At 34.3% G+C, this 27,955-nt stretch overlaps 1 protein-coding gene across 4 annotated transcripts in view; it reads left to right on the forward strand.

The window, feature by feature from the left end:
• The window catches only part of sv (paired box protein shaven), a 95,060-nt gene that overhangs the window by 15,086 nt on the left and 52,019 nt on the right, over positions 1-27,955 (forward strand). For all 4 annotated transcript variants that reach the window (XM_088029850.1, XM_088029854.1, XM_088029852.1 and 1 more), the window contains exon 3: positions 1,394-1,432. In XM_088029850.1, coding sequence (XP_087885976.1) covers positions 1,394-1,432 — 39 coding nt within the window. The remainder of the gene's footprint in view (positions 1-1,393; positions 1,433-27,955) is intronic.

A 27,955-nucleotide genomic window follows, 5' to 3' on the forward strand; every position in this document is an offset into this window, starting at 1 on the left:
TTGAGAGACTGACTTTACCGGCGACTTTTATATTTCGTTGGAATACATATGCATTTACTTTTTTATTTTTATTTAAATGTCTCATATCTAATCTGAAGGATCTAAATAGGCTTCGGATTCGAAATCAGAACTTCTCCAGTACAAAAATTTGGTAACTTTGAAGTTTTATGCAAATTTCTTAAAAAAAAATCAAAATAACGTTTTATTTTCAAAAATATGTTAAGAACTGCCAAACCTAGTCATAGTTCTCTATACATAGTTGGATAGAAAGCTTATTTAATTGCCTTTCGAACACAGTATGGGACCGTTTCAGTGGTGTGATGACACCTCGGTTATAATTCCAAGATAATTTACACGAGGCAACTGAAACTAATTCATCAACAACCAAAAGTTACTCTAATTTGGTTACTTTCTATTCATTTATTGGTGGCTCGTTATCTATATAATTTATGTCTTTAAGAATTTTAATTGGATTCTAACCAAATATGCTATGTAAACTCTTGTTTCTTCTCGTTTTTCTTGTTTACATCTTCAGAAAGTTGCGTCCGAGTTTCTCACGACTTGGCGAATTTGCCCCTCTAATTACACCTCTTTAATTCCCCCTTTTTGAAAAAATAGCGGATATAGTTCCTCCGAAATTACTCCCGCGGCCACTGTAATAAGAAACCGGCAAATCGCCTCCCAAATTATCCATAATCAATGATCATTACCCGATTGCTCCAGAACCATCAAACTTACGTGTCCACCCACATCCACATCGCTCCTTTAAATTAAATCAATCACAAAATTCACGGTGTCGATTTCAAAAGAAACACGGTCCACAGAAGCGCTCGCCTCACTTTTCGCGCTTTTTCCCTCCACTGTGTAGATGTCGACTTGGTTGGCGCACTTCAGGTGTGTTTATGTGCGTCTTTGGTATAATGTAGAGGCTGGACGAGCGGTGTAATGGCTTGTAAATCGGTGCCAATATGATCTTTAGTGGATTCACCGACCATTCTTAAATTGTTATTTCCAGATTATAATTTAAAGCAGGTTTTAAGTGGTTCGTGTTTTTGTCGTGGAGACAGTTGCTGCGTGGTTAATGTTACATTAACGGCCGAGGCTTTTTATCAATCTTTTCACCAATTCTGAGTAATAGTTCTTCGGCCCTGCATGAATGCGCCAGCACGCTTGAACATGTCCAACAAGCGACTTGCTCAGGATGATCCCGCATCTTGGAGTTGGAGCATGTTGCATACGTTTTTATTATTTATGAAGCCGTGTAAGCCTACCTCTAAACGCCGCTGACATATTTCAGCCATCGTGAATAAATATTTCAAACGGTCTCCATACACATGCCAAAAGACGATGCTAAATCAAATGAAGCCAAAACTTAATTCGTGTCTTTTTACAGGAGATGGAGGCTCGCACGTCGGATCCTCTTCAGGAGACGGTAAGCAATTTTATTTACTGATAAAGACGCACAACTGATTGGGTTGTTTTAAAACAATGGCGAATGTCACAACTCATGAAACTGATAGCATCGCCTCGACCAACGGGGTTGCGGTTTGTGCCTAACCAGCCAATTAACCGGCCCTAATTGTAATTGCCACGCTACATTTGTTTTGTAATTAGCCTATGAACAAGATCGAACGTTCTGATATTATTGTTTAATTGTCAGAGGCAGTTGTGTATTTAGATGTTGGTTTAAGACGTCATATGGTACGGTTTTATCTCAAGAATGTTACATGCATCTCGGCGCAATCTTAAATATTTCTTCGCTTAGAAAAATTTAATCTTGTAAAGTGGAAATGAATTGTTGTTGTACTTCCTTGCTGGAAACCTGTTTCATTAAAGTGGAATTTCTAATCAAAGGGGGTGGAGAAATATTTCTTCCTGTTTATTCATTTTCAAGATCTAATTTAACTTGACAAACAGTCGAACAAGCGATATTTTGTTTCTAATTGTATCAGTTTGGGTTCGCGACTTCCTATTTCTAATTAAACATCTCTTTTTACTGTAAACCCAGTTGACATACACCTAGTAAATTTTATGGCCACATTATGAGAGGACCGGGCAGTACTAATACTTGCGGTTGCGAACTATAAATAAGCACGAAATGAGTCCGGGCCTGTTCAACCATCGGTCAACCCTCTACCTAGAAATTTGTCGCCTGCAGTTTACAACACCCAGTTTTATTTCTATGGGTGATTTGACTTAAGCCAAAAAATTTTTACTAGGTATATGTCAACTGAGGTTACTATACTTCTTTTATCAAATTAATTTGCCAATTTTCTTGTTAATTCAAAGTCTACAAAATTTACTCACTATTATTCTACTTTATGGTGTAGAGTTAAAAAAAAATATATAGAATTTCTTTAAAAAGTCTAAAAAATATTCAGAAAATTTTAAACACAGTTGTACAATTAAAAAAACCCAAAAAATGTAAATAACAAGCATAAAAAATTAAAAAAATTAAAAAAAATGGTGGGAGAATTGTGAAAGCAATAACAATGAAAAAGTTTTTTAAAATACAGTCAATTTAAAAAAAGCTACGATACAAAAAGAATCCAAAAAATTACAACAAATGAGAAAAATGAAAAAATATTACGAAGAAATATTTTGAACACAATTTTTTATTAAAAAATTTACGAAACATATATGGAGAATCTAGTAAAGAAAAAACTGAAAAACTAGTAAAAAATTAAAAATTAAATTAGAAATTAGAAGTAAAATCACAACTTTCTATTTTTTGACAGAATTAAAAAAAAAATTCTAGAATGTAAGGATGATATTCCTAGTCTAAAGAATCCTGAGAATTGAAAGAGAAATTGACGAAATTCAAGTTTTAGATAGATGAAGATGAAAAAGTTCTCAAACACAATTTGAAAAATCTAAAGAATCTGAAGTATAAAGAAGACTCAAGCCACAATTTCAAGTCATAAAATCACGAAGAATCGATTAAATTTACCTGAAAAATGTTTGTTGGAACGCCCAAGATCTAAATTCTTGCAACTGCAGACCTGACATATCCAGTCTCTCAAAAAAATCGAAATGAATCGCACTTACCACAAAATAAACTATTTCTAATTAACATCGGCTTGTAAATCCGATAATTAGAAACATCTAGGTAGTAAAATCCGAATGAAAGTCTTTTAAATTATGCTTAAGGTCGAAGATACTCGAAGCGCTAAAAATCGCCATTAAAGTACCATTCCAAGCGATATTGAAACCAAAGTACTCTGTATCTCGTTATAAATGGAATTTCATTGAAGACCGGAAATGGCTTTTTCTACAAACGATTTTCGCAATGCTACGAATTATAAAATACATCTGATCATTAAATGTTTCACATAACTGAACCTAATAAATGTGAGAAGTGGCTGAAAGAAAAATTCGCTAGACACAAGTTCCATTTTCATCTAATTTTCCTGCCCACAAGCTCATTAGCATTAGTCGTCGTTTATGTAATATTGTCCACTATTCATTTCACGTCGACCAAACCCACCGCATAATGCCATACATCACAACATATCTCCTAATGTCAAACAGCAATAAAATTTTCATTAAACACCTGTTTCTCGAGTCGCTATTGGTCGCCCGATCGTAAATAATTAAGAATGTGTTGCGGTAGTTGGTCGCACCAAAACGAATAAATAACCTTTGAGGCGTGTAGGTGGCGCTCGCGTAATTAGCAGGAATGCATAAGTAGAAAGTGGTGCAACATGGGATTTTTTTAAGGCAGCATCGAGCAATCACTTTGACTATAAAATAAATCGCTTTTAGTTGGCATTCTTTATTTCACAACGGGCGCCAACACATGGAATTAATCTGTGAGTTATTGGCGGGCGTAAAACTGGATTTATTGGGCCTTTCGAAACGCAGGAAAATTGACAGGTCTTTTGAATATTCATATTCTTATCATTTTCGGGGATCGAACCTAAATTACACGGTTCACACCGAGAAAAACATGTTGCTCAAAATCTCGAGGGCACGAGCCGCTATTCAAAAATTCCCGTCGCAATGTCGTAATCACAAAGTCACCAGAAGCTACGATACACTTATTAGCGTTTCAATCAGTTCGAATTGATATTGCTGATTAAACTCGGATTACGTTCTGTCACTGAGCTTCGGAGAGCTCATTTTGCAATTATTCTTAGGTTTTTTGCGGAATTTGCGCCACACAGAAAATCGCAAATGACCGACTACGTGATATTGCACCATCTGTAAGTAGCCAGGCTACGAGAATGAATATGTAGTTAGCATAAATTGATATTTGTGTGATAGTTATGAAATGCGGTTTGTACGTACATGGAAAAGGTTCAGCTTTGATTTTAATGAGGAGTTTGAAGATAATCGGCGGCTTCGGCTAATGCGTAAAGTAAACAAATAGAAGGTGACGTGGGATTCGCTGTCAGTGATTTATATTTCTTCCGTTTTCAGCTTCCAATAGGTAATTTTGAATTACAATTATTAAAATTGTTAAAGTCGAGTCTATTGCAAATCGATCACGCTAGTTCGCGATCCAAAATGGGTCACTCGTCGTAATGTCAGACTTTCATTCTGAAAGAAAATTGTAATTTAATGCCTATTAAATCCATACAACCATATAATTTTCTTCAGGTATCAAACACACAATTAGCGTGCAAACAAAAACAATCGCAATTAGGAATTTTTCGACGTTACGATCTCATTAAACCTGTTAAGTCGACTTAGCTTCCATTAACGTCAAAATGTAAATAGCACCCATAAAAACCCAATGCAGTGTACTCCTCTTCTTATTTGCAAGTAACATATCATTGCAGTCGAGCACGACTCGTCCACAATTACAGATCCATGTTAGACAAACATTGCTCAATATCATTGCGAAAGTTTCGATATTCACGATAGCAACGAAAGAAATCGCTTTGTTTTTGAACGGGCTTTTTAAACGGTCTGGTAAAAATCGCCCATTTACATAATCGAAAGAAAGTCGTGAAAATGTGTCATGTTCGGAGATTTTGTGCAAAACGTTGTAATTGCAGTTCGTGCGAATGCCAACGAAAATGTTGCAAAACTGTGATTAATGGCCAAAAAGATCGCAGAGCCTCCTCGGTAAAATTGGCGTTGACCTCCCAGCTAGCCCCAGTCCTTCCTGCTTCTCGTTCACAATTTCCAGTCTAAATATAGTTGAGGCATAACTAGCTGCCAATTGAATTCCTGCAGATCGTGCAAAGAACTCGAATTGTAGGTGTATACAGTGTGGAAAAGCGTGTGCGTGATCAGCTGTGGCCAAGAGGCCAAGCGGCAGCGGGTCTAGTGACCTGGGCCGTTACGGCCGACCCCTCCTCTTGTGCAACTGTTGCATTGTGTGTCAACATAAACCACCCATCAATCAGCGCCGACACACGCGACGAGGAGGAGTCACCCGAACACAACTTAATTAAAAAATGAACGAATGCCTCGTCCATCAATTTTCTTCTTCGATCCTCTGGCACTAATCGACGCCGTGAGCTGTGGAGAACAGTCGCCATTAAAATCCTATAAAAGGATAACTGTTGCTAACTTACATTGTAACAATTATGCCACTTGAGACTTGGTGGCTTTCACTAAATGCGATGATTCCGGATATTTACTATAATGAAAACGTTTAATTGTGGCGCCACGTGCAAAAAATCGCCGGCAGTTTAAGAAGTTAATCAATTCAAATGGCGTTAGTTAACGCGCAAACAGTCCGGTTCGGTCAATTGAGAAATCAATTTGTAGATTTTAAAACAAAACAAACAAGCCTCGGAATGGTTCGTAAATAATTTGCATGTCAACATTTATAAGCAAACACCTTGTCCGCAACGCTATTACACATGTCCACTCTGCTATCCTAGCCAGTGCTGTAAATTTCCTGCTAGACTGCTGTTGTATTTTATAGAACTGCGCGGCTATAATACTATTTCCATTTGCTGGAATCGCCTAACAAGACGACGGACATGCGTTAACGTCCGCGAGGAAATATTTCACCCAGGAAGTGCTCCTGGAAACTTGCAAAGAAAAACGCTCCTGCGAATGATTGGCGGGGGTTTTAATTAAAGCGGCACAACTGAAAATATGAATGTCATGGAGTTTTGCAATTGGTTACCACCTGAAGGTTTGAGCAAGTTGGTTAATAAAGTTTGTTCTTATGGCGCGAGCGTGGGTGGCATAAATGCGAATGTTTATAGCCGTAAAGTTAAAATACTGGATCAGATATTAAGAGAAAAATGCGCCGCGGAATGGGATTCTTTAATAGCTCTTGACCAATCATAATAAAATGGTTTTGTGCAAGGCGTTGTAATAAACAGGTAGTTATAGACGAAAGTCGAAAGGACATTTTCAGATATCTCTTCTGAGGCTCGCCTCAACCGGACCTTCAACTTTTTTATTATTCCAGTCTCTGCAGAGAAAATTAATTTCGACGCTAAATGCTTAAAGAACCTGGATATGTATGGACATTAAGAAGATATTTCTTTTTAAGGATAAGTTTATATTCTAATCGATCTTTTGATAAGTGATGGGCACTTTACCTCGTTTCTGACAAAAAAAAACTTTCAGATGATATCAAAATCATTTCTTCAGTTAAAAACTGTCAAGCTAAGAAATTGTCCAGTTAACCAATTAAATTATTTCCAAAGAACTAGGATTCTCAACGATAGGATTCTTGATCCCCAAAATGTTTAAGAAAAACCTATTTCCAAAAAAATTCTAAACAATTTTCTACAGACAATTTTGCATCGATTTTTGGAGTAATGCGTCATTGAAAAGGTTGAGGTTTTCGCTATAAAACTTATTGTTTGAATTTTTTCAACGACACTAAAATTTTAAACTATTTTTTTATTAATTTTGTCACAATTAGACGAATGATTAATCTACTTTCTGACGCATAATTTTTGTAGAAAATATGATTGAGCTCTTGATGTTTTTTACTGGCAGAGAGTAGACAATCAACCCTCAAAAACTAGTGAATTGTATTTTTTTTTTAAATTTGGCAAATAATGTTTTAAAATTGACAAGAAGACAGATTAAAAAAAATGGTTTTGTTTTTATGAAACGTTATTCGAAAAAAAGACTTTCATGTTGAGACAAGTTTTGTTCAATCTATGAATTGATCTGTGAACACAAATGCTGTTAAATAGGCCTTTATATTTTTCGTAAATGAAATTCAACCTTTTATAAAATTTAAACTTATTTTAATTGTATCTAATTTGATGCACTTTCAAGGATTTGTAAACTTAAACTAAGCAGTTACCATCAAGTTCGTAGCTGCTACTTTATGTCAATTAAAAAAATTACAATAATTTGCAATTAGAAAATCGTTACTGTAACAATACAAAATGTTGTATTATTTTATGTAATTTGTATGTATTTGTCTTGAATTTGAACTTTTTTTCATTACACAACGATTTTTTATGATATTCGATTTGTTAAAATAATGTATCTTCGATCGGGCAAAAAATAGTCGTTTTTTAAACAAATTTTACCTATTTCACACTTTTAGCTTAGTCAAACATTTTGACAATTGATGATAAATTATTTTTATAAATAAAAAGTGAAGAATAATCGTACATAAAACTTTCTGTCTAACAAACATTAAAAAAATCTTCACAGAATTCCTATCTATTCTTTAAAACCCTAAATTCGTAGTTTAAACCAACCAGTTTATGCACTTTTGACTTTTCAAACTTGTAAAATAACTTTTAGTGAATCTTTTAAACATGAGCGGTCGTAGAAAAAATAATTAAATACTTCTCTGTGTGTCGGTTCCAAAGTAAAATAATTGTTATTTCGATCTTTCAAGCATAGCTAATAGCCAGAAAACTCCACTTCGACTTAACCCGACACCATTCCGCAACCAGTTGTCGTACTTAAATATAATTTCATCTTGCGCAAATCGTCATCGTCAAGGAACAAAGCGCCGCCAAACCCCCATATTTGTGCAAACTTACCACATTTGCGTCTTATCTAAATCCCGCTCGCATATATCCATCCAGATAATGAATCAAAGAAATGCCCTCATTCTTCGGACGCCTCGCCTCATGTAACACCGTAAGGAAGCAAATCCGTTACCCGTTTTTGCTTATTTTTGACGACGTGAAACAATGCAAATCTGAATATCACTTGGCACTTTTCGTCTCTTTCACCATTCTACGTGAAAGCGCGACATTTTTTCCGTCTTTTACGACAGTGAACGCCGCATTAAATTAATATTGTTTTATCTATTCAATCTCGGCGCGATTACTTCGATTTTGTGTAATTTGCATACATTTAATAAATTGCTTTTAAGAACAATTAAAAATTCCTAGATTGAAATGTGTCAGTCATTAAAGTTGCAGGCGAGTCGTCCAGAAAAATCGTGAAAAGCTTGATTGACACTAAGCCAAATCATTATCTATGCAGTGGCGTGCGCTTGGAATTCGATGCGCTTTCTCAGAGCAATTTGAAGGCAGCGGAGGTAATGCTCTTGTTTACAGCCTCCTTTACATAATAATGGTAATGTAGCAGCATAACGTCTAACGTCGAAATAATTACAATCAATGTAAACGGGATTTTGCACAATCAGCTCCGCTGGGTATGTTTGACGAGATACCCGCTCTGGAATCTCGCAGAAACAAGGCAAAAAAGTGGCGGAGAGGTAATGAAGCATTTTCTTTGAAATTCGGTGTCGCGAGTGAATGTAGCTGCGATATTAATAGTAATAATAATAGGTTGACTAATTCAAACAAGTCCACCTATGTCTGTTATTAACCCAATCTTTATCGCACCACACCGGTGATAAGTAATAACGAAATTAATAATAACAGAGTCCGCGCCTGTAATTTTCTCATTAAATAACTTTTTAATTGTCATTGTATGGTCTAATTGGTTCTTGTGCACGCCACATCTCATGTAGGCCAGCGCCTCGGATTTATGTCGGAGTCGGGCAGCAATTTGGTCTAATTTTCCCATAAATCCCCCGCAAATAAAAATGGTAACATCTCAATTTATCTATTGACTTACCTACCTCAGAGAGTAAATCATCGCTCGTAAATTTCCGAAGAAAGCATCATATTTGCAATTTAGCTTTTATGCAATGGTTGCATATGCATGCACTGAAGACGTCCAGTCTTTGTTGTGTTGGATTCGTTCCGACGCAACCTAGCATTACTCGATTGTCCGGCTGCAATCCAGACAAAATGATTATTGGTTACATATCGCAAGTATGCTATATGAAGAATTGTACCACGACGATCAAATGAATTATCCTTTACCTTGGCAATAATTGTTCGTTCTCTGCGTTCAACAAAATCGAAATGAAATTTCACGGCACGACGAAATTGAGCAAATAACTACGCTAGAGCATTGAGGAAGTGCAGGTTTCTAATTATAACCGCAGCCTGAATCATAGCTACACGTTGTGATTGGACCACGCATATTATTATTGCAGATTTCAGATTAAAACCAACTGTAAACAACTTTTTGTTATTACTCAGCAACCGAAATCCCAACTTTCCGAGATTGATCTTGTTTGTTTGCTTCTTATTACAGCCTTTCCGCCCAACGCTTTTCTAACTGCACGCACTGCATACAAATCAGATTTGTTCCATATTTCCAATTAATTAATGCAAAGTTAAAGATTTTATCTTCTGTTTAATGCGGTCCGATTTGTCCGCGTTGCAAATAACTAATCAGCGCAAAGAAATCATTTCTTTTGATGTTTATCAAATACATGGTCTTTGATTTATTAAGTTCCTATGTCGTTTTGCACAACATTGTTTGCTCATTTTTCTGACATATCGTATTTGCTCGCATGGATACGATTTATTGCGTACTTTGCTGTCGTGAAAGGCCTCCTAATGAAATCAGTTTATTAAGTTATCAAAATTAACAGCCGATGTATAAATCAAGTCGTTAACTCTCGTAATAAGTCTATAAATTTTAATATAAAAAACTCGACACGCGGTGGAGTTTTTTACAAAAAAACTTTATATAACATGTGTTTAATTAAGTGACAAAATGATTGACATGTTCTTTCTTATTTTCGGGATTTTTCCTGTTGTTGTCAACAAGGCAAATCCGTTTACGACATGGAAAATATTCTCTTTTTTCGATTTTTATTTTGGGCAAGGTCGCAGTTCTGCTTCATCATTCTCAAACGTTCGATAGCAGTTGTTGGAATTTTTGGAAATCAACATGTGGGTACCTATCATTTATACCGTCATTTTTCCTGCAGAGAATTTACCAATTTACAAAGGAGCAACCTTAGAAATTAAACGAATCTGAAAAGGATAAGTTAGATGCCTGTTGATGGCTCTACAATCAAATGTCAAGTTTTTTAATAATCGTAAACTACAATAATGTAAGACATAAAGTTATAATAAAATACTTGCAAATTTCCAATGAAAATAAGAAAAACAACTTTATTGCTCATTGATATACAATTTGGTGATAATTTGACAAATGTGACAGTTTTGAATTGACATTTTACAGAAATTGCTCTGCAGAACGATCAATCACAAAGCTGCAATTTAAATTTGGCGCCTACAAAAAATTCTCTTTTGTTAATATACGTTTGCTATTTTATAAACATAAAAAAAAAAAAAAAAAGACATATCGTTGAATTATTTTATGTATTTATTATTATTCAGAATTAAGAAAAATATATATTTCGTTCCCCAAATTTTAAAATCACACAATCAGATATAACGACAAATATTAAATAAATACAAAAATTAAGATTTGTCGAATTCCTCAAATTTAATTTAAATTTAAATTTGGCGTCTATAAAAAATTCTTTGCAGGAAAAATTACGTTTACTTTATTTATTCTTTGTTCAAAATTAAGTAATTCACTCTCAAACATAATTTAGTTTGTTATTAGTCTGCGATAACTTTGAAATTGGCTGAAGTTACTTTTTTAACAGACTTGGCAAGTTGCAAACTTATTGAAAGAATTTTTAAGATTTTTTAAATCATGTCCTTAATGTAGTCATTTGTCAAAGATTAGTCATTCAAACTCCTTATCAAGTTTGCCAAATTGTAAACTTATTGAGGATATTGAAAGGAGATTTGCTCCTCCACGTCAAAATATTTGATTCAGTTGATTTTTTTAAATTTTTATAAAATTTAAAACATCAATCAATTTTAACATGCAAAAAAAGTTTTTTAAGATCTCTATGATATATTTTTATAGATGATTTTACTTTCCACTTTTATAAGATTCTTGAACTTCAAAATATAAACTTACTTCAAAAATAGTTCAAAAACTTTCGAGTTACTTTCGGGCATTTAAAACATCTATGTAAATGTACCAAAGATTTTATGATTTCCAAGGGCAATTCGGAGATTTCCAAAATCATAAAAAATAGAAATTGACTTCCAAAATTTTACAAATTTCCAAAATCCAATTATCAAATTTCCTGGTTTAGAAAATTATAAATTTGAGTTTTATAAAGGCCCTAAAGATAACAAAACTTGAAAGAACTTTAGAAAATTGTTACATCTATAGGTACTCTTGAAAGAGCCAAGATTTCCAAAACATCCAGAGCCAAAGCATCGAGCCTAAATTCCAAAAATCCTTGGAAAAATTTTTAGACAAAACTAATAGATTTATTCCAGGAGAAATGTACTAAGAAACCCGTCTCTCCTTCAGGTGGTAGTGAATAAAGTCGCGCACGGTACACCAACCACTCCATCCATTTTTCGCAACATTAACATACTTTACGTTGCAACACGCATGCCAGAATAAGAGAACGTTCTTCGTGATCCATTCTGTAAAAATGAAGATCACGGTTAGGCCACGGCTAGTTGACGCTTGATTAGAATTGACGGCCTGTCATAACTAGCTTTTGATATTGTAATTACCTGACTACCACATTTGCGCTTCTATTCTGAATTGGTCATGTGTGAATAAGAAAAAACTCATTGACAGCGAACTTGATTGCAACCTGCGGACGCATTGTTTCATTACCGCGAGCTTTTTAACATAGTAATGAAAGTTCCGTTGTAATTGGACGTGGACGGACAACTTTTGGAAGAATGCAATTACTGGTAGAAAAACTAAGTTTAATTACATAATTTATTCGACAAAAAGTAATCGCTCTCATAATTACGCGATTATAAACTAATTATTGAAGAAATGATCATGTCAGATTTAGTAATAAGCGGGATTTCACGTATGCGTTGATGAAGAATACAAGACCTGAAAGTGGAAGAAAGTGAACGCTTTGTGGCTTTGGTGGACCGAAGAAGTGTCGTCCTGATGAACGCAGGTGATAACGATCAGGTCGATGGAACCTGCCGGCAGCGAATCGTGCAGTATCACTCATGTATCAGCTAACCTCAATCAATGTTTACAGCTGCAATGTGTGATTTTTATGGGCAATCTAGTCAAAATGTGACTCTCGTTACAACAAGCTTGCTTTATTTTTCATAGTTATCCGATTATGAAATTCCTTACAACCTCACGCCAGTTCTATAATGAGAAGTTGAAGTCTGTCCCATAATTTGAGCCAAACGTCAGAGGTTAACTATCCAAGTAAAAGTTGTTAATTTTTAATTGTCCTTAGCATTAAGGCAACGGCGGCGAGTTGGAGTCATTTTGTAACACCACGCGGTCTTGGATATTATTTCTTTGCTCAGCGGTTCTCAACAGTTCTTCAGATTCTTCTAGAAAGAGAATTCAAATGATACTCACTTTCAAATATGCGAGTAACTTAAAGAATCTAATGGAATACTTGGAACTTTCATCCAACGAAAAAATACAAGAGAATCTTATTTATTGGGGAAGAGAGTATCAATAATTGTCCGTAAAAAGATGTAATCAATTAATTTCGACACTTTTGTCTCTACCTAGTAGATCTTTTAGTTCTGATTCCAAATCTGTTTTCTTTTCAACTAATTTTTGGTTCATATTTGGAGTCAAAATGCAAAAATGTGCCTACTTGAAACAAGGAATAAAAATTTTTTTTGGGAACGATGGAAAAATTTCGTGCTGTTTTTTACAAAATTTTATAACTTTGTTAATTTTGAGTTTGAAGCAGTAAAATTTAGAGATCCAACTATTTCTAACTAGTTTGATAACTTCCTGTGCTAAGTAACAAAATTTTAGAACAAGAATGTAATTTTTAAAAAATTTCGCTTTCTGGCCGAACAAAAAATTTCGTAACTTTGGCAGTTTTCATTACAAAACACTGAGATTTAACGACGTTACTACTTTCTACTTTTCTACCGCCTGTACTAAATTACAAAACTTTAGAACAAAAAGTAGAATGTTCAGAATTTTCTTCTAGGAAACTATCTGAAATGTCCAGATTGTTGTTTCTACTAAATTTTATAACTTCGACAATCTCGATTCTACAACAGCAGAATTTGAAACAATTAGTACTTCCACCTATTTACTAATTGCGTTAAGTTACAAAAGCTTAGAATAAAAAGATCAATTTTTAGAAATTTTCAATTTATAGACAAACAAAAAATTTCAACGGTCTTCTATTAATAAATTCCGTAACTTTTGCATTGTTGATTATAAAACAATAAGATTTGGCAACATTATAACTTTCGATTTGTCTATCAATTGTAGGTACTAAATTACAAAATCTTAGGACATAAAACTGGATTTTTGGAAATTTTTTTTGAAACAAACTAAATATTTTCAGATAATTTTGCAATTTGCACATTTAATAAGCACCTCCAAGTTACTAATCTCTTCAAATTTAATTTCTTTGGGGCTAAAATTGACAGTTAAATACATACACTTAAAAAATGTTTTATTTTGTTCACCCTTTAAAAAAATTTCAAAATTTGGCAATTTAGAAATAATAACCCAATCTAAATTAGCAACCTCTTTAAATTTGATTGGTGTGGTCTTAAAACACCAGAGTTACAACTCTTTAGCCCAGTTTAGAAAAGCTAAATTAAATCTTTTATATTCACATCGTGTTAAAGTTACATTTGACTGCATTTCCACCAATTAGATGTCAGTAATCCTCAAATTTGTTGCTTGATATACTTAATTTCCATTAAATTACGGTGTAAACCGAACGTTAGCATGTTTTTTCAGAAACTTTTGGTTTATTCTCAAACCGCACCTTTCTACATGTTGTTCTAATTGAGTCGAATTACAAAATTTTGAAACGAGAAAAAAAAGTTGTTTGCAATATTTTTATAACTTTAGTAACTTTAATGCTAAGGCCGAGAAATTCAGAAAAATTTCTACTATCAGAACATTTATAAATTTAGCCAAGTAACAAAATTTTGGAGAAATGAAGAACATTTTGTTTTTCGAACAAATTTATCAAACATTTTTTAATATTTGTCATGACTTTTTTAATTTAAATACTTAATACATAAATGAAATTTGAAGAAATTACTACTTTCAGCGCGTTTATTAATTGATCTAAATCTCAAAATTTTGGAGCGAGGATGAACATTTTAAAATATTTTCGTTTTTCGAACAAATTAACGAAAATTACATTTTTTACTTTTTGCAATAGTTTCTCTAACTTTAATTCTAAAGACATGAAATTTAGAAGAATTACCAACTTTAGAACGCTTATGAATTCAGCAAAAATGCAACATTTTGGAGCTTTCTGCTGTTTTCTTGCAATTCAGCCGTTGAATCTTGATAAAAATTGGTGGTTTTGTAGATTTCGAGCTTTTCTTTGCGAATTCAAGGCAAAAAACAGCGAAAATCAGCGAGAAATCGTCGTTTTGCATCGAAATAAGCGGATTTCTCTAAGAATTTTGATGATTTCGTGCATATTTCTGCTGTTTTCTCACAATTCAGCCGTTAAATCTTGATAGAAATTGGTGGTTTTTTAGATTTCAAGCATTAATAAAAAATTTTTTAGCTGTTGAAATTTGAGTAAGAAAGACACGAAATTTAAAAGAATTATTACTTTCAACACGTTACTTAACTGAACCAAATTCAGGTCTAAATTCTGGAACTCAAAATAGAACAAAGAATCTTGGTTTTATCTTATGCACTTTGCAAAAAAAATTGAAAGCTAGTGTTATTGGCAATCTCTATGAGTTCTGAGAGAATCTGTGAATTTTTTAATTTTTTAAACCAAATAGGTACATACATATAAAACTAAAAATTTAAAGAATGTTATTAAAAATCTAGAAAAATGAATGCAGCATCAACAGAATCCTATGAAGGGATCAAAACAATATGATAAACTAATAGAAGGAAATTCAAGAAATGTATCCAAAATTCTTAAACATCTTACTAACAAGATCAGAAGGTTTTTCCTAACTTTACAATTTTTAACTAAAATGGAAGAAAATCAACAGTAAAGCAGCCAAATGGCGAGCCACAGTGATCCGTCTTTTACTTTCCTTGCGGACAGTGCAGGTCCGTTTCTGATTAAATTACACCCAGCATGCACCCGCAAGAACAAAAAGTGTAAAATCACGTTTTAACCAAATACAATCGCTAGCTCTCCACAAAAAATTCTAATTGAATTTGCTAGCAACTGACCACACTGTCATCTTAACCTGGAATGGGTTTCATAGTCGGCTTCCAGTTCTCAAAATTGCTGCTGTGTTCGATCCGTCACGCCGTTTTTATCGAAAGCATACGTTCGGTGTCGTCCACGTCATATGTTGGTAATGAATTCTCCAAATTTCAAACAATACTGCTAGGAAGTCCGCAATTAACTATTGTAAAGGTCGCCATATGGGCAGCACCGAAATCTGTCAAAGTCGTCGCATCTAATTCCTTTGTAAAAAATCGATCCGTTATGACCGTTTTAATGATTTCTCGAAATAGAAAAAGTTCCGATCAGCGCGTGCACTCAAATCAAATATCATTACGAAATAACAACAATAATAACAGAATTATCATTATCTCGTTAGCACGCAACATTTTTCCCAAAGTTGATAATTCAATCAATTTCGCGTTAATTTCGTCTCAAAACCTGCCCGTGTAATTAGCGCTTTTATCCAGCAATTTCGCCAATCGCCACGGAACCGTTGTAAAAAATTAATAACACAACTGCTTCTGTTTTGATGTCGATATTTTCTTGTAGCGGTGACTCACCGGTAACCTTCACCAGCAATAAAATTGTTGTAATTTGAGTTACTTTTGTTGTTTAATTTGTATTGCACAGTCGCATTACGCTGACATCAATCCACAATACCATTTTATGTCGCGTTTTCAACTGACGTGACCCAAATTTCCGTAAATCTGGATAATTTTTGATACCGCAAACGAATGTTGCGGTCGTTTTCGAAATGCTTTCGTCAACGGATTTTTTACCTTTTTACGATAAGTGTTTCTAAATTCGCACCGATTTGGCAAATACTCGTAATTAATTGGTTCTGGGAACGAAAACGTTCGTTACAAAGAACAAAATCGCTGTACAGGGGCATGCCTGGCCAACGTCCGTTATATTGTGTCAGAGATAATTATTTTCAGTGGATGGTTGCAAAACGTTATAATTTCGATTCAATTGCTACTTAAGCAGAGCCGCCTGCAGCACCACAAAGGTCTTAGGTTAAGAATCGAATCTTTGTTGAAAAACGTTTATAGAGAAGAAAAGCTTATTATGGTGCTTATCGGGCAATTTATCGCCAGCAAACCCAATAAAGCAGCAACACTTTAAAATTTAGCGTAAGAATTACGGCTTTCCAGCGAAAATTGTTAGTTAATTGGGCGTCGATTTTCGGTATTCGGTCTAATAATGAACGTCAAATGGGATTAACGTTGATAAATCGTTATAGTTACCCAGATCAACCATCTGCTCGTTTTTGACAACGCTACTGACAGACTCATTTGCGCGCTGACGTTTTAAAATATTTGGAATCGAGTCTCTCGATATCTTTAGACATATATAAATGCCATAACCGAAGTCAATATCAATAAAGCAACAGCTAAAATCAGGTAAAACCATTAGCGGATCGCATGTGACTTATCTAAAGAGCACCCTGATATCCAGAGCTAGCCGCTAACATGGGGACTTCATTACCGGCCAGTTGGCACCCGTGAGACGCGGACCGCTTGTAATTGATAGCTCGATAAAGATGTCGCTACCTGTACTCAGCTTTTATCATTTCCCATAAAATCACGAGAAATAGAAAACGAGAGCCTGCAGGCAAACAAAAATCGCAAAATGCTAATTCTGAGACGCTTTTTAGATTTCTATATTTTTATGTCACGACCACATTGCGCTCCAATAATTATCTTAAATAAACATCTTAAAACGACACTAAATTGTGATCAACGGGCGTAAATAAAACATGAATTATGTGACTACAGCTTAAGAGTTGGCCTTAATTGTGTGGAGTCACTCAGCGGCAGAATCTGAATCGACCTGAGCGAATTAGAGCAAAATTAAATTATGTTTCAATGGATTTAGACGTAATTGGAAGAATTTTTCTAATCAAATAAGCTGTGGACCGTTAGTTTACTACAATTTTTTGTTCAGTTGCTAACATTCATCGTCTCAATCAAGATGAGAATAATTTGCTTTTTATATTTATTTATTTCCATTTATGACGTTATCTGCATCCCGGAAGTATTCTATTAACTATAAGAAGTACAAGCAAACCATGACTAATTTCCAGGTCAACTTTTACAAGATTCGAATTACAATAGTAATTCTGCTGAGGTTATACAGGTCAATTGCATCGATCATTTTTATTCTACTTGTTCTGGAAGTTGCTGTTTAGGTTAAAAATTTTAGCTTAGAAAAGTTAAATTAATAATTTTGTAATGTTAAGAGCATAAATTAGTAAATCCTAAAAATTTCGACTTAAAAAAGCTCAAAATAAGCGATTTCTAAGAGTTAATTATTAATGACCATTTAAAATCTGCAAATTTTTTGTTAGACTTAAAACAACGTTTTCAAAACTGTTCTAAATAATATAATTTTGCAATTTTTTGTGGATAATTAAGATACGTTAAAGTAGTAAATTCCAAAAATTTCTGGTCAATAACTCTCAAACTAAACAATTTATGGGAGTAAAAGAGAGTCTTAAAAATGTTCTGGGATTTTTGCGCTTAGGTCCAGATTCATAATTATTTCAAAAGTCTTTTAAAATTTAAAGTAAGTTTTTGCCATAAAAACAGATTGTTGCAACAATACTTTAAAGGACCTTTAGTTAAATCCGCCTTTAAGCGATGAAATTGGCCCTTAGCCTTTAAAGAACAATCGGAGATAGGTAATAGATAGATCATAAAAACTAAGAACGTAAGAACCTAAATTTCGGAAAAAGTGCAAAGGTGAAAACCTGATTACATAAAAAATTTCTAATAGCTGTCAGAAAATCTGAGAAATTAAGAATTAAACATCCGATTTAGAGAAGGAAAATTTAATCCTTAATTTAAATTAATTATTTAACATTGTTAAAGTGGCATGTTACCAGTTTTCCGCTATTCAAATATCAGTAATCGTCAAGGTAATTGCAAAATTGACTTAATTATTTGGCCTTAACAGGTTAAAAACATATTATATAGTGGAACTGATTTAGGAAACTGTAAATATCATCAGGTTTAAAATTGAAAGATTTTAATCTGTCTTTCGAAATTAATAAGAATACAAATCTACGAAAATCTTAACATGTCGCATTGTCAGGATCCAAAAATCTAAACTTTTAAGCACCCAAAATTTTAAAAATTAATTAATTACTTAAGCATGTATAGCAACTTTGGTGAAGAATACAAGAACTCACAAAACTGAAGATCTGAATTTCGAAAGCCGAAGATAAAAAGCTTTGGGATAATCTAATAGAATTCCTTTATATTTTGTATTTCTAATTAAAAAATAAAAATTGATCTCGCTTGGAGCGGCGTTCCGAATATTCCTAATTAATTAACGGTAAATCCACGCTCCATCGCCCTGAAAAAATCCTTTAAGTAAAAATTCTCAGAAAATGCTCAGCTCGAGGTCTTCTATAAAGCAAACATATACAATTATGATCTCAGGGTATAAATCCGCCTCGTCCGATAATTGCGCCGAGTAATGCTTATCAATAAATTTGTGATAATAACAAGTCTCGGAAATTGCAGCGATAAGTTATGATCCGTCAGACCCATTATCTATCTATCAGCAAAGACAAAATTGCTTTAGATGATTATTTAATTACCAATAAGTGTCACCGAGCATGTTTGACGGCTTGACGCTTTATTAAATGAAATCGCGGCTTTAATTATTTTCAATAGCTCGAGCTAGACACTTTCCTGTTTAAATTTTCCACGAGTTTTTCTCATACAATGCGGTTGGGGAAAAATGCATTTTTCCGTGAACTGGCCGAAGGCGGTTGAAATCAGGTTAGTCGATAAGAAGGTTTCCTAACGATCGCTCTCTGTAGGAGTAGATTGTTAGTTCGCCTCCTTGCCGCCAGGATTGCTCCAGGCGTCCGATCCTTGTTGCAGATTGTGGTAAATGGGCGCGAATGAAACTGAAAATATGAGGAGAAATTGAAGCGCCTTTTACTGTGGACACCCACGATACGTTCCTGCTGCTGGTGAGAGAAATTGTCGATTTTTCTCTTCGTCTTGAACGATTCGCGCGGTCTATTCCGCGTGAAATTATGCTAGATAGGCACGAGTTAATATAATTTACAAATTACTAGTCACCCAATATGATTGATAGTCAAGCATAATATTAACTCATAATTCGGTCATCACGCCTAACGCCTTTTGATGTTCCAAACTGAGTCTTATGTGTCTCAATCATAAAACGCACGATCCGATATGGAACTAATAGACCGGACCACCATGTGGATAATTCAAGATCAACATGGAATTAAGAACCGTATTCTAATAGCGACGAACATGATGGATGGTGCTCATAGCGCTACCATACAATGTTTGTATTCGAAAGTGCCATTTTCGTGCCATGGATGTTATTATGTAAATGCAGCCGCAGGAATAAACATGATAGCTCTAGGGCCATGCCGGAATTACAAACTTTGCAACTATGAGAACGGAGATGTATGGAAAAATAGACAGAAATTAACATCTTTGCGATATCCGGACTTTTCCGGATGCGAACGCTAATATGAGATTGTGCATTTTTGGACCTACATTTTGAGGCGGTGGGATTGGAATGTGAGTCCTACTCGGCGGAAAACATTAGCTTAATAAAGCAAAACTGTCATAAATTGTCCATTAGGAGGTCATAAAAAATTCTACGACACTTTATAAATACATAGTGGGTAATATAGTAGCTTACTTGCAAGTTCCCCATTGTTGCATTGCAAAATATGCAACGATTGGATGCAGAAATATTTTCACCTCGAGGTGCTTCTATTCTTTAAATTTTCCATTCTGGATTAACATTATGCTTACGACTTTTTGGGATTTCTATGGTTGCAGACCCTTTGCTTGTAATCTTCAAATTTAGCACAGCTAATAAGCAAATCTAAATTAATAGTCTTTTTTAATTTCTTTGCTATCACGTTAAAGTTAGTTATACGTTTAATAAAAAAATATACCAATTTTTTGTTCATCTAAAAAAATTATTAAAATTAGTCATTTCTGCTCTAAAATTTTATTTTTATTTAAATTCAAGTATCAAGTTTGAATTAAAACTGTTAAATTAAAACCATTGAATGCAAAGCGACGATTTCTCGCTGATTTTCGCTGTTTTCTGGCTTGAATTCGCAAAGAAGAGCTCGAAATCTACAAAACCATCAATTTTTATCAAGATTCAACGGCTGAATTGGAAGAAAACAGCAGAAATCTGCACGAAATCATCAAATTTCTTAGAGAAATCCGCTTATTTCGATGCAAAACGACGATTTTTCGATAATTTTTGCCGTTTTTTGGCTTGAATTTGCAAAGAAGTGCTCAAAATCTACAAAACCATCCATTTTTATCAAGATTCAACGGCTGAATTGGAAGAAAACAGCAGAAATCTGCACGAAATCATCAAATTTCTTAGAAAAATTTGCTTATTTCGATGCAAAACGACGATTTCTCGCTGATTTTCGATGTTTTCTGACTTGACTTTGCAAAGAAAGGCTCGAAATCTTCAAAACCATCACTTTTTATTAAGATTTAAGAGCTGAATTCCAAGAAAACAGCAGAAATCTGCATGAAATCATCAAATTTCTTGAAATTATCGTTTGAATTAAAAGCAAAAATTGCAATGTAAAATTAAATAATTCAGGTTTTTGAAGCACTTAAAATCATAGAGTTTAAAAGACAGAAGTGACTCAATGACTTGGACATTAAATGAATCGAAACGGCCAATACATTGTGTTCAGAAAACTTGAGATATTTAATCAATTTTTCTTGTTGATTTAAATGCCAGAAACTAAAAATTTTGATTTATTAATAGTGTCCTCTTTTAATTTCTTTAAATCTAGTAGAAATTATAATGTCCTGAAGTTTAGGTCTTTAAAATGCGTGAAAATAATTAGATTCTTTTTAATAAAATACAGTTTGGGGAATTGATACTCGATGAATGGGAACAAAGTTATCGAAAATTGTAACTCAAATTCATTGAGAAAGACGATGCCTACCATTACTCAGAAAAAAATAAAATTGTTGCATTTTGCATTTGAACGACCAAATCTCTCTAACAGCGAAGAATTACCAAAGGAGCAATCATGTTAACACCTCGTCTTACCAAAAATCATAAAACAATGCCACGACGCAAGCATTCGCGCTGATGGGGGTAAATTATTTTTATATTCCTCGCTCCACTAGCAATTATTGTTTTCTTTGTTGCGCTCATCTATTTGTCCATTAATCGGTCTTGGACTCACCAAAAATCACGTTTCTTCATGTGTGTGAGAATGAAAGAATGCAAGAATCTCTTTCTCGCTCGCTGTCCCCCACTTTCAATTAAATTTAATTCCATGCAATCGGGTGTCAATTCCCCTATAAAGATTCCTGCAACTTTCTGCTTGACACTTTACGTCTTAGTTACAGTTATTGAAAATTTGACTTTATACCTACCGACTGTAAAGATAGAAAAAATAGCTCAACAAGAAGACAAAACGCTTAATAACTATTAAATTAAACCTATTTTCCAAAAGTTTCAAAGACTGACAATTTTTTTTGGGTGTTTTAATAAAGTGCGTTGTGCATTAAACGTTGTACTCACTTTTGGGCGAAGAGCGATTACGCCTTTCCTTATCTATCTCTTTCGGCCCTCTGTACGCAAATAACTATTACTTCTTTGGGTGACTGAGCTTGATTAATAACTTGAAATCTTTCGATTTCGATCCTTTAAATGTAAATACAACTATGTATTACCTACATTTTTATTTCAATTTCTTAAATTGCTTTTAGATTCCTTTCGATCTTCAAGAGCTCCAATTCTGCAACTTATTTTTTGTTTTAACGCAATTAAAATCTTCATATAATTATAATTCCAACTTTTAGATTTGATTCCATGCACCTTGATAGCATGCAGAATACAATAATACGTAAAATATTATGCAGTTATTTATAAAATTGAAGGCCATAATGTATGTTAACGTAGTTTTCATAAAATTCGCTCTTTACAAAACACAGTTTCTGAAAACTGAGTGAAAAAAAAGAAATTTGACGAAATATTGTTTTTTGATTTTTATTCAGTTGAAATTTAATTGTGAATTAAAAATGGAGCATTGTGTTTAATGCATTCGTCCTCCACTCAGAAATTTTTGCCTTTGCGTACCCATTGTTGGGCTCCGGAGGTCAATACCTTTCCCAGATCATCAGTTCCCGGTATACAGTTAATTGTAAAATCCACAATAGTTGTTCAATTGTCGTTTGCGCTTGTCAAGTTACCATTAATTTGTCTACACAGCATAGTGACATTGAAAATTGAGAGTTCTGTGAGCGGATGTACATGCAGATCAAGTGTAATGATGGGAAGAACGCCCATTGTTACTTCGTGGGACAATCCGTATTACACTGCCTTACTGAACAAAAACGCCACCTTAAATCATGGGTGGCGGTGGAAGTCGAAACGAAATAAAAAATTAATGTGGTATTCCTGCGAGATAAGGGGAATTCAGTTCCCAGGCCGTTGTTCCGACCATTTTATTATTTTTATGTAGACAGTAGATGTTATTATAATTAAGGGATATCTGATGAGGTATGAGAGCAGACGTTTAATTGCGACTGGATTTTGTGTGGCGCGCGGAAACCGACTTCTGACAACTGACAGGAAGCGAAAATTGGTTAATTACAATGCCGACATTCCTGCCGTCGTCCTGATTTCGCTGCCACACGCAGAAAAAGATCTTTGTTATCAGTGCTTTTATCGTAATGACATCGTAATATCAAAAGCCGAAAATTGCGCTGTTATCTTCATAATGTAGTGAAGAAAAAAAACGAAAATTTACTCGGTTTTCGTGGAATTGTGCGGCATTTCGGTATCGTGGATATCTCAATACTTCTTAATGTCTTTACCTTTGCTTGATTGCAAGCAATCCAATACTAAATTAGGGTCTAGTAAATGTCAAGCAATCGTCACGATCCGCTCATAATCCCATATAATCCCGCTTACTAATACCGGCAATTAATTTAACTATTCGTAATAAAACTAAAACATAAGTGTCAAAATCTGATAAGATAAAACGACACGAATAAATTGCTACCAATTAAATTACCATAAAGCGACTATTTCATTGCATCTTAAACCATATATCTTCTGTGCGTTGGCTAATTAATTCGAATAAATAAATATTTTCGCGATTTTACTACAACTCTCTAGCCAGCAGCTGACGTTAAGCCGACCGATAAGAATTCCTCGTTGATTTGTTTTCGGTGTTGAGTTTCCGACTAATTAACAAATCCTTTGCTTTACGTAATCGCGTTTTTAATTGTAAATAAATTTCACTGAGACGGTCGTTAATAATTTCCCATGCGTCCGTACGGTGGCGCGGAGCGACAAAGCTCCGCAGGATTTACTTTCATTAGACGCAGGATTCGTTGCGTAAGCTTGATACATCGAGATGCGCGTCGACGAAACTGTTTATTTACTTATCGTATAAATTACGCAATAATCCGCGTCTGAATGCATTAAATATGACGACCGGCCTATCAGAAGTGGGATCGCACATGACTTATATAAAGGACTTAGACAATGATAATACATTAGCATAGTTGGTTCACACGTTAGACGCTGTCAAGGACGTTCCCAGCGTCCATTGCTTAACGCGTCCCACGCCGAAGCCATTGTAAGAATGTGAGCCAAAGCTCTGACCTTGACTTGGCTGAAGAACGAGGAGGATTCAACAGCGGGGCCAAGATCACCAAGAGACCAAGCTTTTCGAAGAAGATGCCAAATCGCTTTCGAAGGATGCCTGGTTGTAATCGAATCAAGCAGAATGAAGGACAATTTGGTTCAAAATGCAGAAAACGAGATCTGAAGATTATTCTAGAAGAAAAATTAATAGCAAAATAATTCCAGTTCCTTCAAAAAATATGCAAAATTTTTGGTTATTAATATACAATTTTGTACCTAATTAACGAAGATGTCGGAGATTAACTCACATTATGAAAATTTGTAAAATTGCTGTTTCTCATCGTAAATTTTTTTATTATGCTCAGTTAATAGATGTTTCATAACTTCTTCAAATTTTTCATTTGTTTTTGCTTCGTCTCTCAATCGAAATTTTTTAGAGTTTTTGCTTTCTGTTAGACAATTTTTAATTTTGGTTTTACTTATTAAGAAGGCAAAGATAGTAACACATTCACATTCACAATTTAAAAAAAAATGTTTTACAAGAAATAATTTTTAAAATACTCTCTTTTAGAAAATTTTGTGATTTGACTCATGTAATAAACGTATCAAAAAGATAGTAATGTCTTAAAATTTTAGTACTGTTTGTTGAAATTTATAAACTATAATACGTTTGAGAATTTTAACGTTTTTTCAAAAATACAATAAAATAAAATAAAACTTATATTTTTGTTCAACAATTTTCTACTTTGGCACAGTTGAAAAACAAATTAAAACTAATAACTTCCTAAATTTAATGGTTTTAGCATTAAAAGCACTAAAATTATAAATTGTAATTAAAAATTTTCCAAACTTTTGGAGCTTCCTGAAAATAAAAATTCTTAAAATTTAGCTTTTTTGGTCTCAAATTGTACACTTCAGCCTGTTAAAAATAGAGCAAAAATAAAAACCTTTAGAAATTTTATGCCCGTAGCTTTAAAATTACAAAAATGACATGCTTTACAGTCAAGATTTTGAGAATTTCACATTCTTCTATAATAATTAATAATCAAAAATTTCTGAAAATTTGTCGTTTTTTATTAGAAAATTGTCCTTTGCCACACACAATAGCAACTTCTCTAAATTTAATACCTGTAGGTTTAAAAATAACGAAAATCACAAGCGAAAGAATAAAAATTTTAAAAATTTTTGTTTACTTTTTCAAACTAAACAGTTATTTGTATACCAAGACCAAAAAGTGTTTCTTTTTTGACCGAGCCTTTTTAACTTCATTAAATTTAAAATTAAATTTATACGTTAATTAATTTTTCTTTATGATTTATTGATTTAATCATTTATAACTGAATAATTGTAAACATTTAGGAATCCTTCCTTTAAAGTTCAAATTATCTTTATTTATATTTGCAGTTTCGACATGTGTAGCTTCACAATTTGCATGAATTAGGTTTGAGATGTGCTTTCTGGTGTTGTTGCAACAGCACTAAGAGACATGTTCATTTTCAATAATTCAACACGTCTTTGTTGCACTTTACAGCAGTTTGTCGATTTGATTTTACCCAAATACTTATAAAATTGGGGAGATATCGGTATCTTGATGTAATATGCGAAACTATAGATCGACTAAAAATGTTTGCGGCCAGAAAAGCCGTTTTGAGGCCTATTTAAGTCGCTTAAAATTCGGTTTTTAGTTGAGGTCGCCTAAAAACTAAATTAAAATTTGTATTTTTTGTTCTACAATTTTCTAGCTTAGCACAGTTGAAAAACAACATAAACGTAGTTTCGTCTTCAAATTTCATTGTTCTAATATTTTTTGATTCCCTCAAAAAAAATTGCTAAAAAATCTGTGAGCTCCGTTTGGTCCCGAATCTCCTTTCAATAACTCTAAGTTAAAACCGAACAGTATTTAGCTCCGACTACTAAGAAAGTTACTTATCTTTCCCATTCTCTCTTTCCACTTCCCTTTCTCAGAACTTGCATACACTCCATGTTTTCCATTGTTTCGATTTATTGTATCTTCAACATGACCTTAACTCTTCAACAACCTTCTTCCGCCGCGACATTCCACCTGCGGCACCGCTGCTGCGTCATTTAGCCAACACAGACAATCAATTACATTAATCCTCGCCATTTCCCAGCCGGAGAAGCCCAAAACAAAAGTTTGAATAAAACAGGCAGTCAAAGTTCTTGACAAGATCTAACCTTTCCTCCTCTCACCTTCCCAGCGCTTGAATGGGCCTCGCAGGTGACTATTAAAATTCTTAATTACATCCTATGGCGTCGGTCCTTGAAAAAATCGCTGATTTTAAAATGGAACAAGTTACGCATGTTAATTAGAAAAATGAACGGCAGGCGTTTTTAGTGATGAAAAATTTCGCACTGATATGTCCATGGAGGCGTGAAGTGTGCTCCGGAGGAAGTGGACAGTTATTTGCTATTGAAATCGTTTAGTGAAATCGTGTTCAATGAGATGAATTTTTCGGAGAAGATCGTGACTATTGTGCGAAGACGAAGATCTACCAATTATTTAGAAGAAACGAGCTGTGGAGTTATAATTAAGTTTATTTAAACGGGGCGATTGGTATTTTATTGGACGTTCCGATGGTATTAAGAGGACAATCGATCCGTGAGGAAATGGTACTCCATCAATTGATTAATTGCTCCGTTAGTTGCTACACCGGATGTCCACGGGTGGCTGCCATGGGCAAGACGAGTGTCTTCCGAAGAATAAAAGAGAGTGCATGGAACAGTTAGCAAGAAACCTCTCCAAATATTCTCCTTGTAGCTGCCAGCACGCCACATCACCAATTCATTTTTCTGTCGTGGCTATTGTGAAACACTGTCATAAATTTAATATCTAGTTCCAGTAACCCAATTCGATTTTTTGTAGTTTGAAGGAGTCAATTGCACTTTCTCGTAAAAAATTGTTATTTCACACCGTTCTTTGGTTGCATGGAAAGTCGTGCTTTTTTCGCCTGAAAGAGGTGCTCGTGCAAATTCTTGGAAATTAGTGAAATATTATGCAATTTCCCATTTGGTTGTCGGTTTGTCGCCCACGCCGCACGTGTTGCATTCCGTAATGTCTTTAGAGCATTTGTGTCACGATTTGTAGCGTAACTGTACTCTGGAGCGCTTTCTTCGCGTTGACAAAAATTAATTATTTCGTTAGTTTTGCCGTGACGGAATGTCCGACGAATCGGAGCATTTTTTCTCGTCACTGTAAACTATTATTATTCCAATTAGTTTGGATTTTTGAGTCGGACGCGTTACACTTTTTTCGTTTTTTCACCAAATGGACAAAAGCTTCCATCGCGTAGAAAGTAGAGTTGTCCATGTTAATTTAAACAAACCACAGGCACTGAATGGCAAGTAATGATAGTTTTATTCATATAATTTCCAGTAAATAAACATTCTAGCCATTAGAAATTCTATTCCATGCCTTATACAGCGACGGCAACAGCACATGTAATGTTTGCCACCGCGTGCATTCAATACAGTTTTATTGTTATGTTTGTGACGATTGACAACGTTTAAGATAAATCGCGAATTTAGATACGTTTCAATTGGACAATGTGGCTTTATTGTGTTCGTGTCCGCCTTCGACGTGAATAATTGGATTGTCATTACGATGTTGGCCCACTTTTCGTGGCACGAAAGCATTCGATACGCAGCGCCGGTCCTGGAATATCGATCTTCTCTACTTCTTTCAAAAGTTTTTCCAGGTATCGCGATTTGACAAACGCCATCATTTCGATTGGAATCTTTCCACACGTTGCGTAGAATAATGGAGTTGTTGGAAGAGGCGTCGCAGCACCGTGGAATCGCATTGTGGCGGCATTTTCAGAAGCGCGATTCAGA

Source organism: Gnatocerus cornutus, chromosome 2 (assembly GCF_029298725.1).
Source record: "Gnatocerus cornutus isolate USDA-ARS CGAHR chromosome 2, icGnaCorn1.1, whole genome shotgun sequence".
NCBI classification, from domain to species: domain Eukaryota; kingdom Metazoa; phylum Arthropoda; class Insecta; order Coleoptera; family Tenebrionidae; genus Gnatocerus; species Gnatocerus cornutus.